Raw genomic sequence first — 13,275 nt, forward strand, 5'->3', positions numbered from 1 at the left:
TCGCTGTATAACTGATTTTAATTGAAAGCCTGCGCGCGCTAGTACCGCTTGCCACGAGTTCCCAGAATCCTTTGCGGTTCTACCCGTGAATGACGTCACATTTTCAATCTCTATATAATATGCATGTTAAATTTTATATTTGGGGTGAAATATCAAGTCTTTTCAAGTAAACCGGTTCAAGTCCAATTCAAGTCCCAAGTCATTGGTGTAAAAGTCCAAGTCAAGTCACAAGTCTTACAACATTTTTTCAAGTCAAGTCTAAAGTCATAAAATTAATGACTCGAGTCTGACTCGAGTCTAAGTCATGTGACTCGAGTCCACACCTCTGGATATTTTTATCTGAATCTTCCCACAGCGATAGTAAGAAGCTGAACAAGCAGTTCTGAACTCTTACCAGGAAAAAGAGCTGCTTCCCACATTCCACACACACACACACACACACACACACACACACACACACACACACACACACACAATCACATATGCACATGCTCACGTACCAACATCCCACTGAACAACTTTTCTTGTGTATAAATAAAGACAAGTGCAAGAACAGAGCGCTGATCACAGGGCCCCCACTCTCGTGTGAGCGCTCTATGACTGCCCTTACAAGTAAAATCGGCAGCGTGTGTGTGTCTTCACTCTCTGACTCTCAGCTGAAGAAGTGTCTTTTAGAATAAATCTCTTGACAGTTTTATATGTATTTATATTATGTCTACATTTTTTTCCAGCAAGAAATAGTTTCTTCCTAACAGTACTAGGGTTTCTGCTTCTTTTCTCATTTTTTATCAGCAGTATCCTCATGCTTAAAAAAACACAAAACAGAACAAAAGGTTTTTTTAGTCTGTTTCAATTACACAGCTAAAACAAATGAAGTAAAATAAACATGTGTTTTATTGTTCATTTTCAGTGTATAGAAAAAGAAGAGGTTGCTCACGTCATGATGTGGTTTTTGGTAGGGCGGCGCTCTAGCTCAAGAACACGACAAACTTTAAGATATCTCAGGATCATCACAGGTTTTTCACCACAGTGCAATTCAGCAGAAGACCTGAGTTTGAGGCAAGTTCAGAGAAATGCAATATGGATGTAGGCAGTTATTTGTTAGGTTTAAATTTGGTGACTTTTTTTGTTTCATGATGTGGTTTTTATTAAGGCAGAATCTCTGAACTAATGTGAAACAAAAGGAGGAACTGTTAGTTTTCAAGAGAACACCCTACAGCTTTTACACAACAATAAAATTCAGCGGAAGACTTGAAAGTTGATGTTTGTGGTAAGTTGCTGGGGTTTTTTTTGAAATTGGGTACTTTAATCCCTTTGGTTTTATCTGTTATACAAAAACTAGAAACAAAATAAACAGTTTCTGTCATTTTAGAGAAATTGTGATTGTGTTTAGTTGCATTTTATTTTGTATGTATGTTTTATTTTTTTCCAGAAAACTGAAAATGGCAAATGTCACATCTGGACTGAGTAATGATGCTGTGTTTGTTTTCTGAAATTTGATACTTTTTTAGTCACTTTGGTTTTACATAATATACAAAAACTAGAACCAAAATCAACAGTTTCTGTCACTTTAGAGAAAACTGCTCAGTCATTGTGTTTGATTGCATTTTCTTTTATATGTATGTTTTCCAGAAGATTGAAAATGGCAAACTTCACATTCACATCCAGAACGAGTGGTCTTGTTGAATACATGTGTGATACTAATGTTCCCACCATCACTGGTCCCCTTTTCATCTTGATCTTCATCCTCAGTATCATAGGCAACAGCCTCCTCTTATGTGTTGTCTTCATCTACGAAAATCTGAAAAGTATCACAAATATTTTCATCCTGAACCTGGCCTGCTCTGATTTAATCTTCACCATCACACTTCCATTCTGGGCTGTTGATCACCTACACAACTGGGTCTTTGGGGACTTTGTCTGCAAAGTTATCACTGCTGGATTCGCTGTTGGTTTGTACAGCAGTGTCATTCTGCTGACTGCTATGACAGTGGATCGTTTCATTACTGTGGTGCTGCACAACTGGCCGATCAGCCATGGCAGAGTGAAGAAGTGTGCAATTGGTGCCTGTATAGCTGCCTGGGTCATCAGCATCTTAGCGTCCCTGAGTGATGCAATGAAAGTAAAGGTTGAAAGCTGGGAAGGTAAAAACTATTGCTATGATGAATCTGAAGACACGCTTGGACAGTATCTACAAGTGTCACTGCTATTCTTCCTCCCATTTGCCATCATTATTTTCTGCTACTCTGCCATCCTCAAGACAGTTTTGCAAGGTTTAAACAGAAGGAAGTTCAGGACTGTGGCTGTGCTGTTGTGTATTGTTGCAGCCTTTTTCATTTGCTGGGGGCCATACCATATTATGCTTTTAATCAAGTCTCTCAATACAAACAATGATTGTAAGGTACTGAAACGGTTAGCAGTTGCCTACCATATCTGTGAAATGCTTGCCTATTCTCACTGCTGTATGAACCCTCTGCTATATATGCTCTCGCAGAAGTTGCGAAAGCATCTGTTGAGTCTTTTGCGCTGTGAAAAAGTGAACAGGAAGAAGAGAGAGAGAAGCACCAGCCTGAACATTTCACAACAATTCACACTGCAGAGCTCTGCTGTTTAGATGGAACTGCACAACTATCCATTTAACAGTCACTAATAAAATTAAACCTTGATTCAGGCTGATACAGTCATAGTACTTTGATGTGTAAGTGTATTAACTCATTCATTGAGGCAAACAGAGAGCAGCATTTAGAGTGTCATGGACTGTAAAAGTAACGATATCTGGTGTATTTTTCCTTTTACCTTCAGGCTGGAAATATGTTCATACAACATCGTTTCTACTCATTTAATTTCATATCTTTTGCATAATTCCTTGAAATGAAACAGAATATTAAATAAAACTTGAAAATATGCAATGAATTATACAACTTTGTATTTAAAATATTTGATGTGACTTTTTCATTGTGTCACAGTGATCCTGGTAGACTCATTTCATATTTCATTTCTAAATCTTCTTTAAAAAATTGCATTTAATCTTCTGATTTTTATTCCATTCACCTTTTCTAATATATTTTATTTATTTAAACCTCCTAAGGTCCAACAATAAATTTTTGTCCTGTGTCTGTGATGTGAGTCTGAGTCTATGCAGTAAAAGTCTGAGTACCTCACATTTTCAGCCAATGTCCACGGTCCAGAGCAGGAAGGTGAAGGCTCAGAGGAGGACATATCAGCTTTTGAGTGGCCTGAGTGGGGAGCTACCATTAATAATAAGAAGAACTGTTTAATGCAGGGCTCTGAAGTTTAGACATTACACATAGAAATGACATAGACATTATGAGCTTTTGGTGTCTTTATTTTGCCCTTTATCGGGCTCTTCAGAGCCCGGTTTGTCCTCTGTCTGAATTTTTACCTTCTTGCTCTAATGTCTGGCTCTCCTCCACCTAATCTCCTGACAGCTCTATACGTACTACGGTTACATTAAGAAAAAAAAGAGTGACATTTTAAACTTAAAATAGTATTTTGAGAAAACAAGTCGAAATGTGGAGATTTCAGGTGTCATTTCAAGCCAAAAGACTGCTATACCTTTACAAAATGTTTAGATGAGGTAGGTAAACAAACGGATCAGCTGTCATATCATGTTTTGTGGTAGAACATGCTTCCTTTGTTTTACAATAGGGCGTAACCCTAATGTGTTGAACTCAATTTTAATACTCCTTGCTGAGAAAAGCATGAACTTGTAAGATCCCAAACTTTCCCCAGAACAGCCTGGAAAGCAACATTTTCATGTATTTCGCAACTTAAACCACTTCACAATATTCTGTCCATGCTTGGCATTAGCAAAAGTTCTTTACAAATAAAATTAGAGAAAAAATTACTCAAAATCATCTCACAGAGGCCAATATGAGGCCAGAAACTAACATAGATTAGCAGATACTCTGGCAAAGGCTGGTAGAGAACGCTGGTCTTAACTACAGCTGGTCTGATTAGCTTCAGGTGGGAATCCTGGGAGGAGCAATGAAGGCTCCACCCAGAGGAGGCACTGTGGAAAATTATCCGGTCTTTAAGTGATGACATGATGAATCCTGCTTTCGGGTACAAACTACTCTGCGTTTAATAAGGCTGTTCTGTTTTTAACATGTTTTAATTCTTTTTATCTTGTTCTATTTAATCTCAGCAAGCCCCAAAAAACAGTCAGTGATCACTGTCTGCCTCTCTTGGTTTTTATTATCACTATTCATTTTAAAGCTCTGTTTTTAAAACTTTACGATGTAACTAAAGACCAGGCAATGCAGCAGTATATTAATGCCTAAACTGATATTGTGGATAGATTATCTCAGTTGTTCTCCTGACTGAAGTTTGGTCCGTTTGCAGCATCCTGCCATGCAATTGCATTTGTCCCAAACCATCAGGAACCCTCATGTTAACCTTTATCGAGTGGAAAAAAGTTAGCATTCATCCTCCAGCTTCACTATTTATCTTATGCCAACATAGCTGTGTTGCTAGTGATCATGTACCACACCATTATATTCCAGCTAGTCCAACTTCAGTAACCCTGCAAATGTCACTGCTGTTTACTTTCCTGTTTTCATTTATGTCGGAAGTGATAGCAGAGCTGTACGTCTTAATTTGTTTCAGAAATCCCTCAGTCAGAACATGACATATTATATTTAGATCGAAATCATCGAAATCAGCGAGCTAACTTCCTGCTAACTTCTCACTCTGTTGAATTTTATGAATTCTGTTTTCATGGATGCCTGGATGTTACACTTAATTGTTACACCTGGTAGAGCAGCCACACTGATCATTTTATTACAGATGAAAGAATTCAGACAGTTTCAACGAATTCAAATTCAACTTCAAATTCAACAAAGAATTATCTTTTTACCTGATTTTGCTCTACAAGGGCCTGATATTCACATATGAGGACATTTGTTTAAAATTTTGATAGAACAGTGGCAGTAAAATCACACATATCCTCATAAGTGGATATCAGGCCCTTGTAGAGAAAAATTTAGTATTTGTGGTCTTAACAACCCAAAATGTGATGTCCAGTAATGTTAAAATTGCAAATCTTAGTATATAAAATTGTAAATAAAATTGAGTAAATAAAATTAAATGAGTTGAATTTAATTGAGCAAGGACTAATACTTGAAAAGCCCATTTTCATGGTTTACTGGGTAGGTATCGCTTGAATTTGCTCTCCCCGCTACGTGGCACCATTTGCTCATCCATACACAATGTTTCCTGCATAGGAAGCTATTTGAGCTTCACGAGGATGTGATATGGGATAGGCTGAATTGTATCTCACCATAGCCACCAATATTCCTTGTGACCTGTTGTCGCTGAGCAAAAGGTATCACATCACATCAGCAACATGTGAAAGGTACACAAACCTGTATACAAATACTCAATACCCTCGAAAAGTACCCCCTTATCTCACAATGTTGCCCTGAGGCAACGAAAAGAAAAACTGAATGTCTGAATGTACAAAAGAATTTTTTTTAATAAAACCTTACAAAAAACCCTTTCTATATCTTTTTATTCTCAAACATATTTTTTCTTAGAGTTTATCTCATTTTTAATATGATTACTACGGCAAATTTTCTTAACTTTCTTCTCACACAATATGGACCTGTGACCATTTGTCAGAAAAAGATTCAAACACTCCTATTGGTTGGCATAATTTAAATTTACATTTTCTTGGAATGAGGCTTAAAAGCATTTTCTGTTGCCCAGGATCAACACTGTACTCTAGAGGGCTAAGATTACTGACCCAATATTGTTTGAAAAAAAAATTATGTAAAAAAACAAATCCAATGTTGATATTATAATTCCTTCAGCTAATTTACCTAATCTAACCATATACATCTAACCATCCAATCCTAATTCCTGTTTATGTCTAAGAATTGTAAATTCAATTTCCTCAACATTTTGGAGAGGAATGAATGAACAGCAAGAGTATAAATGATAGAGAACTAAAACTAAAATTAAAACATAAACTGGGAATAACTAGGGATGATTATGATGACTATGACAAGAGGGACCGGGACCTGGACCGAATCATGAACAACCTGACGTGACATGGAGGGAGAAAAAAAGATGAACCGACAGTGAACAGAGGGAGACAGAGGACTTAAATACAGAAAAGGGTAATGAGAGAAGTGGAAACACCAGGGGAAACACAGCTGAACATGAGGCCACAGGGAATGCAAAACTAAACACACTGAACATGGAAAGACAAGACTTTCAAAATAAAACATGAACCATGGCGAGATGTAGACATGATAATACAAGCTTGACAACATGGAACACGCAGACATGAAACACATAACTGACTGGGGAGACATGGAACAGAAAGAGAAACACATGAGAACAGATAAGAGAGATGAAAGCACTGACTTAACTAAAAGTAAAACAGAGAACAAGACAGACTGCACAGAGGACAGGAAAAGACTCATAAATAAGGAGACATAGAAGAAACATAAACTAGACCAAAACTCAACTAAGACAAACTAATAATAATAATAGAACTTAACATTATCTCAATATATAAGCAATCAAAACACAAACTCAAAATGTTGGGTCACAGAGCCAGCCCCCTGACACACACCCTGTTTTGTCATTATCCACATGTAAATGTATGGAAAGGAATGAGAATGAAAAAGGAAATCTTCATGTAGAGTTCATTACAGACTTCAAAGGGCAACATTTACAACCCATCCTGTATGTTTATTTGAACCTTTACACTTACTATATTTTTTTAATTTCTCATAGCTACATGCAGTGTTGGGAAGGTTACTTTTAAAATGTATTCCATTACAGAATACAGAATACATGCCCCAAAATGTATTCTGTAACGTATTCCGTTACGTTACTCAATGACAGTAACGTATTCTGAATACTTTGGATTACTTAATATATTGTGGCGAGTTCAGACAAGGAGGAGACGGAGGTATCGTTTGGTCTTGCTTCCCGTGAGCTAGCCAGGGAGCACAGCCGTTTATTACATTTGCAGAAGAACACACTGCCACTAGCTAACTGCTCAGCGCGGCAACCACAACACACATAGGGCGCCCTCTGACCCCGGAAGGACACACCGTTGCAGCGAGAGGGCGTCACCCGTCACCATGGCAACATACACAAAACATAACTGTACAAGCAGAACCCCGAACAGCCCTGACCCGCTACAGTATTATCATGCTTTTTACAACAACGTGAATGTACTATTGCTGTGTGATTTATTACTATTACTGAAGGTCCGCGACTCCGAACTGTAGTAAAGGGACCTCTGACTAATGCTGGGCTCACACTGTGCGATTTTTGGCCCATTTTGAGCCGATTTTTGAGTCGTGCGATCGTTTTGGCGATCGGCCCGATTTTGGCCTTCATCGTGCGTCGTGCATCGTGTAGTATACGTGGGGTAACGAGAAGCGATTGACACCTCACGACCAGCTCCCGATCATCAATCGCTTGGTCGTGAGGGTGTCACCGCAGTTTGCCACACTGCGCACGCGCAAACACAAATGTCAGCGAAAAAGCCGGCGTAGCACGGCAGTGCAGCGTGTGATCTGGACACAAGCGATGGAGGCACAACCTGTAGAACCATCCGAGCCCTTTCGATGTGGCCTCACAAAATTATCACGACCACAACAACCGTGAAAATAGTTGGATCGACACTGCTGCTCAATCACAGCTGCCTGACCAATGTTTTTCATTAGCAATTTAGCAAAGTTGATGGTGGTGGTGTGTCTGTGTGAGTGAAAGACGGAGAGGGAGAGCGAGCGACAGAATTTCTGTTATAACCTTCATTTTTATGGACGCACAGTGTGAGCACTCAGGTCGCATCAGAGCATCGGGCCGTATAGTGTGAGACCCTGCATCGTGACCTATGAACTTCTAACCCCTGCGAGTCAATCGTACAGTTTGAGCTAGAGATGGCACGATACCACTTTTTTATGTCCGATACCGATACCGATATCATAAATTTTGATATTTGCCGATACCGATATGAATCCGATATAGTGTTTTTTAATCAACAAAACTGTTTTTTTTTAAATATCTTGCTGCATTTTGTATAAGTTCATACTCAAGTTTAAAACAACAACTACACTAAAGCTATTCTGTTATACCTGTATGCAAAAAAAATATTTCATAGTTCAGCAATACTGATCAATCTAATAAACTTAAACCTACACCATCCTCCCTATTCTGGTATTTTAAAGAGTACTTAGTGTAAATATTAAGCAACCTAACTAATAGGGTTCCAACTCCCAGCAACATCAAAAATAAATAAATAAAAAATAGGGAACCACCCCCCCACGCTACACCTCATGATGCTTAATCAACGTAATCAACCTTAATTTGATGCAGTGTGAAAAAAAATGCACAGAAATCAATTATTTTTCAAGAAATATTAAATAGATTCAACATCTTTCTTCAACAGAACTGCAGACTGCACAGATGGTACCTTCCCAAAGGAAAAAGTACTATAGCTTACTAGGGTATATATATTAGACTTAATAGTCACTATATACAGTAATTGACTTCTATTCATTTTACATCAAATTAAAACTTTGGGTGTCAGATAATTATTTATTAAAAGCGAGACATTTTAAATGAGAATAAGAAAGAAAAGTATGTCTTTGTGCCCCCTTTTCCCTGTTCATGCCCTATCAGCCCCCCTGGCTAAACTTTGCTAGATCCGCCCCTGCACAGTTACCAGCGTCAGCTACGTAGCAAAAGATCCTGGTGTAGAAAGTAATATTAAATAAATTCTAACAGCAGCTGATCAAGCTTAAACGTGCTGCTGTTGTTCAGCCGCTGGTTTCCTCTTTCTGGTGCAAAGTGGGCCAAAAACAAACAAGAGAGACGGACTCGCGACAGAAAAGCCGATCAGCTGATCATTAAGCAGTTTCATGATTGAAGTAGCAGCAAGAGAGAGAGAGAGGCAGTCGCTTGTTAAGCTTAACGCAGGAATGCTTTACATTCAGAGATGGACTTACACACTTGCTTTACTTCTCTCGGGGATAACTTTGTTGGAGATGAAATGCCGGGTTGCTAGCGAAGCTCCACATGCTATCCAGACCACCGACAGGTCCCGCATGCCACAGCCGCTCTATCACGTGATGCATACTGCTCCGACGTGCTAACCTTCTGAGGTGAGTTACAGCGTGTTGCAAGTTTTGTGAGGTGCTTTCGTGATATTTAATTTTTTATTTTTCTCCGATATCCGATCCAGTAATTTAGGTCAGTATCGGACCGATACCGATACGTAATATCGGATCGGTCCATCTCTAGTTTGAGCAGGAGCTGAATCGCGCGACTGAAAAAATCGCACAGTGTAAGCCCAGCATAATACGGCGGGGTCCCTGTCGGCTGGTAGCCGAAAAATAGCTCTACTTTGTTGTGTGGGTCAACTTTTCTTGCGACAGACAGAGAGAGGCATTGAAAGACTGCTCCAACGGAACTTGTTGTTTTCGGAGGAAAACACGAACACAGTGTACAGTCGAGTCTTAATAGCTTACTTACAACTGGGCTCCTCAGGCACTCTTCTTGGCTGAAGTGGTTATTATTATATTTACATGCTTCCAGCTCCCGTTTTTCCTCGATGACTGCTCGTACCTTTCCACTCCCCTTTTTCTCCCTCCTAGCGCTCACAGACACATAACGTGTATGGCAGTCCATTCTCCCAGCAGCACGGACTACACTGAACATGATGCTACATTCTTTAGAGCTATGCTTGTAGCATTCTGCCTGTTAGCTTAGCACAACAACAACAACAACAACAACGAAAAGGCGCTCTCTCACCCAGGAAACACACAGTCGCAGAGAGAGAGCGTCGCCCTGTAACCATGGCAACCGTAACGCTGCCGCCTGGAACAAAAGAACGTAGCTGTCAAACAAAACCCAAACAGTCCTGACCCGCGACAAAATGAAACAGGAAAGTACCCCAGTGTATTCCATTTATTTCAACAAAGTAACTGTATTCTGAATACCACCTTTTTAAACGGTAACTGTAACGGAATACAGTTACTCATATTTTGTATTCTAAATACGTAACGGCGGTACATGTATTCCGTTACTCCCCAACACTGGCTACATGTATTATGATCTACTTCAAAATAGAATAAAAGACCAAAGTGACATTGCCTTGTGCATACAGTCCATGTCACTCTACATTAAGTGTTGCTCACTGTTTCCCCCAATGACTGTGTTAATATGCTTACACTTAACAGTAGTTTGACTGATGACAATGGAGCATGTTTCAGTCTAGCCTGAAAACATCTTATTATACACATCTTTTCCCATGCAAATCTTTGATTGAAACATTAAAAAGTGAAACATTGATTTAGATAATTTTAAGTGATCATGCAAAAGATGTGAAATTTAAAAAGTACAAACCATATTGTATGTATGAAAATATTGATAGACTGGTTCGATGTTTAATTTCACAAGTAGCTGTTTAATGGAAAGTTGTGCAGTTCCAACTGAACAGCAGATCTCTGTCCAATGACAGCTGCAGTCTGGCCAGCATCTCTCTCTCTGTTCTTTCTGGACACATTTTCACAGCGCAAAAGATTCAACGGATGCTTCGCAATTTCTGTGAGAGCATACACAGCAGAAGGTTTACACAGCAATGAGAATAAGTAAGTGATATGAAACCATACCTGTGCCTTACAATCTTTAGGTATATAGAACTACAGTCCTGAACTTCTTTCTGTTTAAACCTTGCAAAACTGTCTTGAGGAGAGTAGAATAGCGTAAAATAATGATGGCGAATGGCATGGTGGTATGTGGGCTCCCTCTAGTGGTAAGCTAAGTCTCCTAAAAAAATTAAGATTAAATAATACACTATGCTCTGACTTAGGAATTTCTGAAATATTAAAATATACAGTTCTGCTATCACGTCAAAATACATGAAGACAGAAAACTAAACAGCAGTGACATTTTGTAGGGTTACTGAAGTTGGGCTATGTGTTGGCTAGCTACACAGCTGTGGTTTGCATAATATAAACACATTAGCACAGTGAAGCTGGAGAATGAATGCTAACTTTTTTCCATTGATAAAAGTTAATGTGAAGGTTCCCGATGGTTTGGGACAAATGCAATTGCATGGCAGGATTGCAAACAGACCAAACTTCAGTCAGGAGAACAACTGAGATAATCCATCCACAATACAAGGTTAGTCATTAACCCTCTACTGCATGACTTTTTAATTTTTTCCCTATTTTGGGGGAGCTTTAGGGTCCCTAATGATATATCAATCATAAAATTTGCAAGAAATGTATTCTAAAGACACTTCTTCAGCTGAGAGTCAGAGAGTAGAAACACACACGCTGCAGTTTTTACTTGCAAGGGCAGTCACAGAGCGCTCGCACCCGAGAGTGTGGCTCAAGGACTTGCACTCTGCCACTGCCCTGGTCTTTATTTATATACAAGGGTAATACAATAGTGAATACCTCTGTTCATAGACAGAGGAATGTTGGTGCGTATGTATGTGCGTATGTAGGTGTATGTGTGTGTGTATGTTTGTGTGTGATTCTGAAGGATGCGGCCCCTCTTCTTGTTAGGGAGTGAAGATAAGAGTGTTCAGCTCTCCTCTTCCTGGTAGGGAGTGAAACTGCTTGTTGTGGGAAGAAACGTATAAAAGAACAGAACAAGTCTTGTAGTGAACAACAGTCTAAGTGATCAAAAGGTCATCATGCAGTATTCTATCATATGCAAACTTATATCATTAAAAGTTTATACTGACTACTAAGTACAATTTTCTATTGACACAATGTAAACATTTCACAGAACAATAAAACACCAAAATACATCCAACATTTGACCCACACACACACACACACACACACACACACACACACACACACACACACACACACACACACACACACACACACATACATACATACATACATACATACATACATACATACATACATGTATGTATGTATATATATAAATACATGTGTGTGTGTGTGTGTGTGTGTGTGTGTGTGTGTGTGTGTGTGTGTGTGTGTGTAGTGGAAGACTCTGCAGTTTGATGTAGAAGTATTTATCTTTTTGTCCTACCCCCTTGATGTAGCATGTGCAAGGCACATAGTGCTTGACAATATGGAAAAACAAACAAGTGGTTTGCAGGTGGGCACATGACAGAGGGTGGAAAAGTGAGAGCAACTGGCTTCTCTGTGCTTAGATTATAATAATGTAACTGTGTGTCTGTATGTGTGTGCAGGTCAAACTGACTCAGTCAATGAGGCAAGGCAACACTAAAAATGGATAAATGGATTAGTTAGAAAAACAACACCCAGTATATTTCCTGTTAAAACTCAGTGAGGTGTAACAGTATAGAAATATAACTGCAAAAACCGTGCATAGTGTGAGGCTGTTTTGAGAGCAACTGCTGCAAAGCCACATACTAGCTAATCAGATATCAGTCCTGTTGTTCAGGAAAATGTGGTTGCATTTAATACAGAGAAAGGATTGGTTGTAATCTGTGAGACATGCGGACTAAATATTGAATTGACGACCCACATCCAGACAACGACAAGTGGAGTGTGGTGAAATTAAAGCAAGCTCTTAATTTCCAGGCTGTTGAAATCCAAAAAGGCAAAACACATAATCCAAAAAAGGTGAAACTGAAACTACTGTATTGGGGAAGGCTTCAGGACCCAGGGGATCAACGGGAAGATATAAAAGAGGAAGTAGAATCATATGGCGTTATTTTTGTGCCACTATTCTGAGCGCACGTAAAAAAGGTTTGCAGGTGCAAGTGTTGCATTTTGAGGAGAAATTTATTTTGAGCGAAGAAAAGCTGAATTTGAGTGAACAAAATTCATTGCTGCATGCAAAAAATGTATATCCGTGTTTGCTATTATCCATATACACACGCACAATAGCAGCCCCTCTCGCTCAGTTTTTGTATTTGCGCTCGCAATGTGTCGCTCACGCTCTCAACATTTCTGCCCGTGCGCGCTCAACTCTTTCTGTACACCGTTATATTTGTGCCACAAAACCAGCCAATCACAGACTTGGATGCAAAAAAATCTGATTGGCTGTTTTTGTCTCCAATCAGCTCGAAAGGACGAAATGCAATATCCCAGAATCCATTTCGTCCAAAGCTCAAACGAGACAGTGGCGGAGGAACACAGAGTGGCTGAGTTTGAAATATTACTCTTTCTGGGACACAAAATAAACTTTTAAGATATTTTCATGTTAGAATGTAGCTGTGTGAACTTCAAATATCTGCTCGATTTATCAAGACATCACATATTTGCA

General features: G+C 39.2%; 1 protein-coding gene across 4 annotated transcripts; it reads left to right on the forward strand.

The window, feature by feature from the left end:
• The first annotated feature begins 925 nt into the window (after positions 1-925).
• LOC113011431 (chemokine XC receptor 1-like) lies at positions 926-3,114 on the forward strand. 4 transcript variants are annotated; one of them, XM_080293066.1, is made up of 3 exons: positions 926-1,063; positions 1,158-1,270; positions 1,433-3,114. In XM_080293066.1, exon 3 carries the CDS (start codon positions 1,622-1,624, stop codon positions 2,612-2,614), a length of 993 nt encoding a protein of 330 aa, XP_080149192.1. In that variant the 5' UTR covers positions 926-1,063; positions 1,158-1,270; positions 1,433-1,621; the 3' UTR covers positions 2,615-3,114. The 4 variants fall into 4 exon arrangements, with proteins under 4 accessions (XP_080149192.1, XP_080149193.1, XP_080149194.1 ...); XM_080293067.1 differs by having other exon boundaries at positions 1,633-3,114; XM_080293068.1 differs by having other exon boundaries at positions 1,636-3,114.
• The last annotated feature ends 10,161 nt before the right edge of the window (positions 3,115-13,275 follow it).

The sequence above is a fragment of the Astatotilapia calliptera genome, chromosome 18, assembly GCF_964374335.1.
Source record: "Astatotilapia calliptera chromosome 18, fAstCal68.1, whole genome shotgun sequence".
Classification (NCBI taxonomy): Eukaryota; Metazoa; Chordata; class Actinopteri; order Cichliformes; family Cichlidae; genus Astatotilapia; species Astatotilapia calliptera.

Excerpts from the sequence above, each read along its gene's own strand:
- LOC113011431 (XM_080293065.1), top strand. The coding sequence starts at position 1,622 with ATGTTTTCCAGAAGATTGAAAATGGCAAACTTCACATTCACATCCAGA.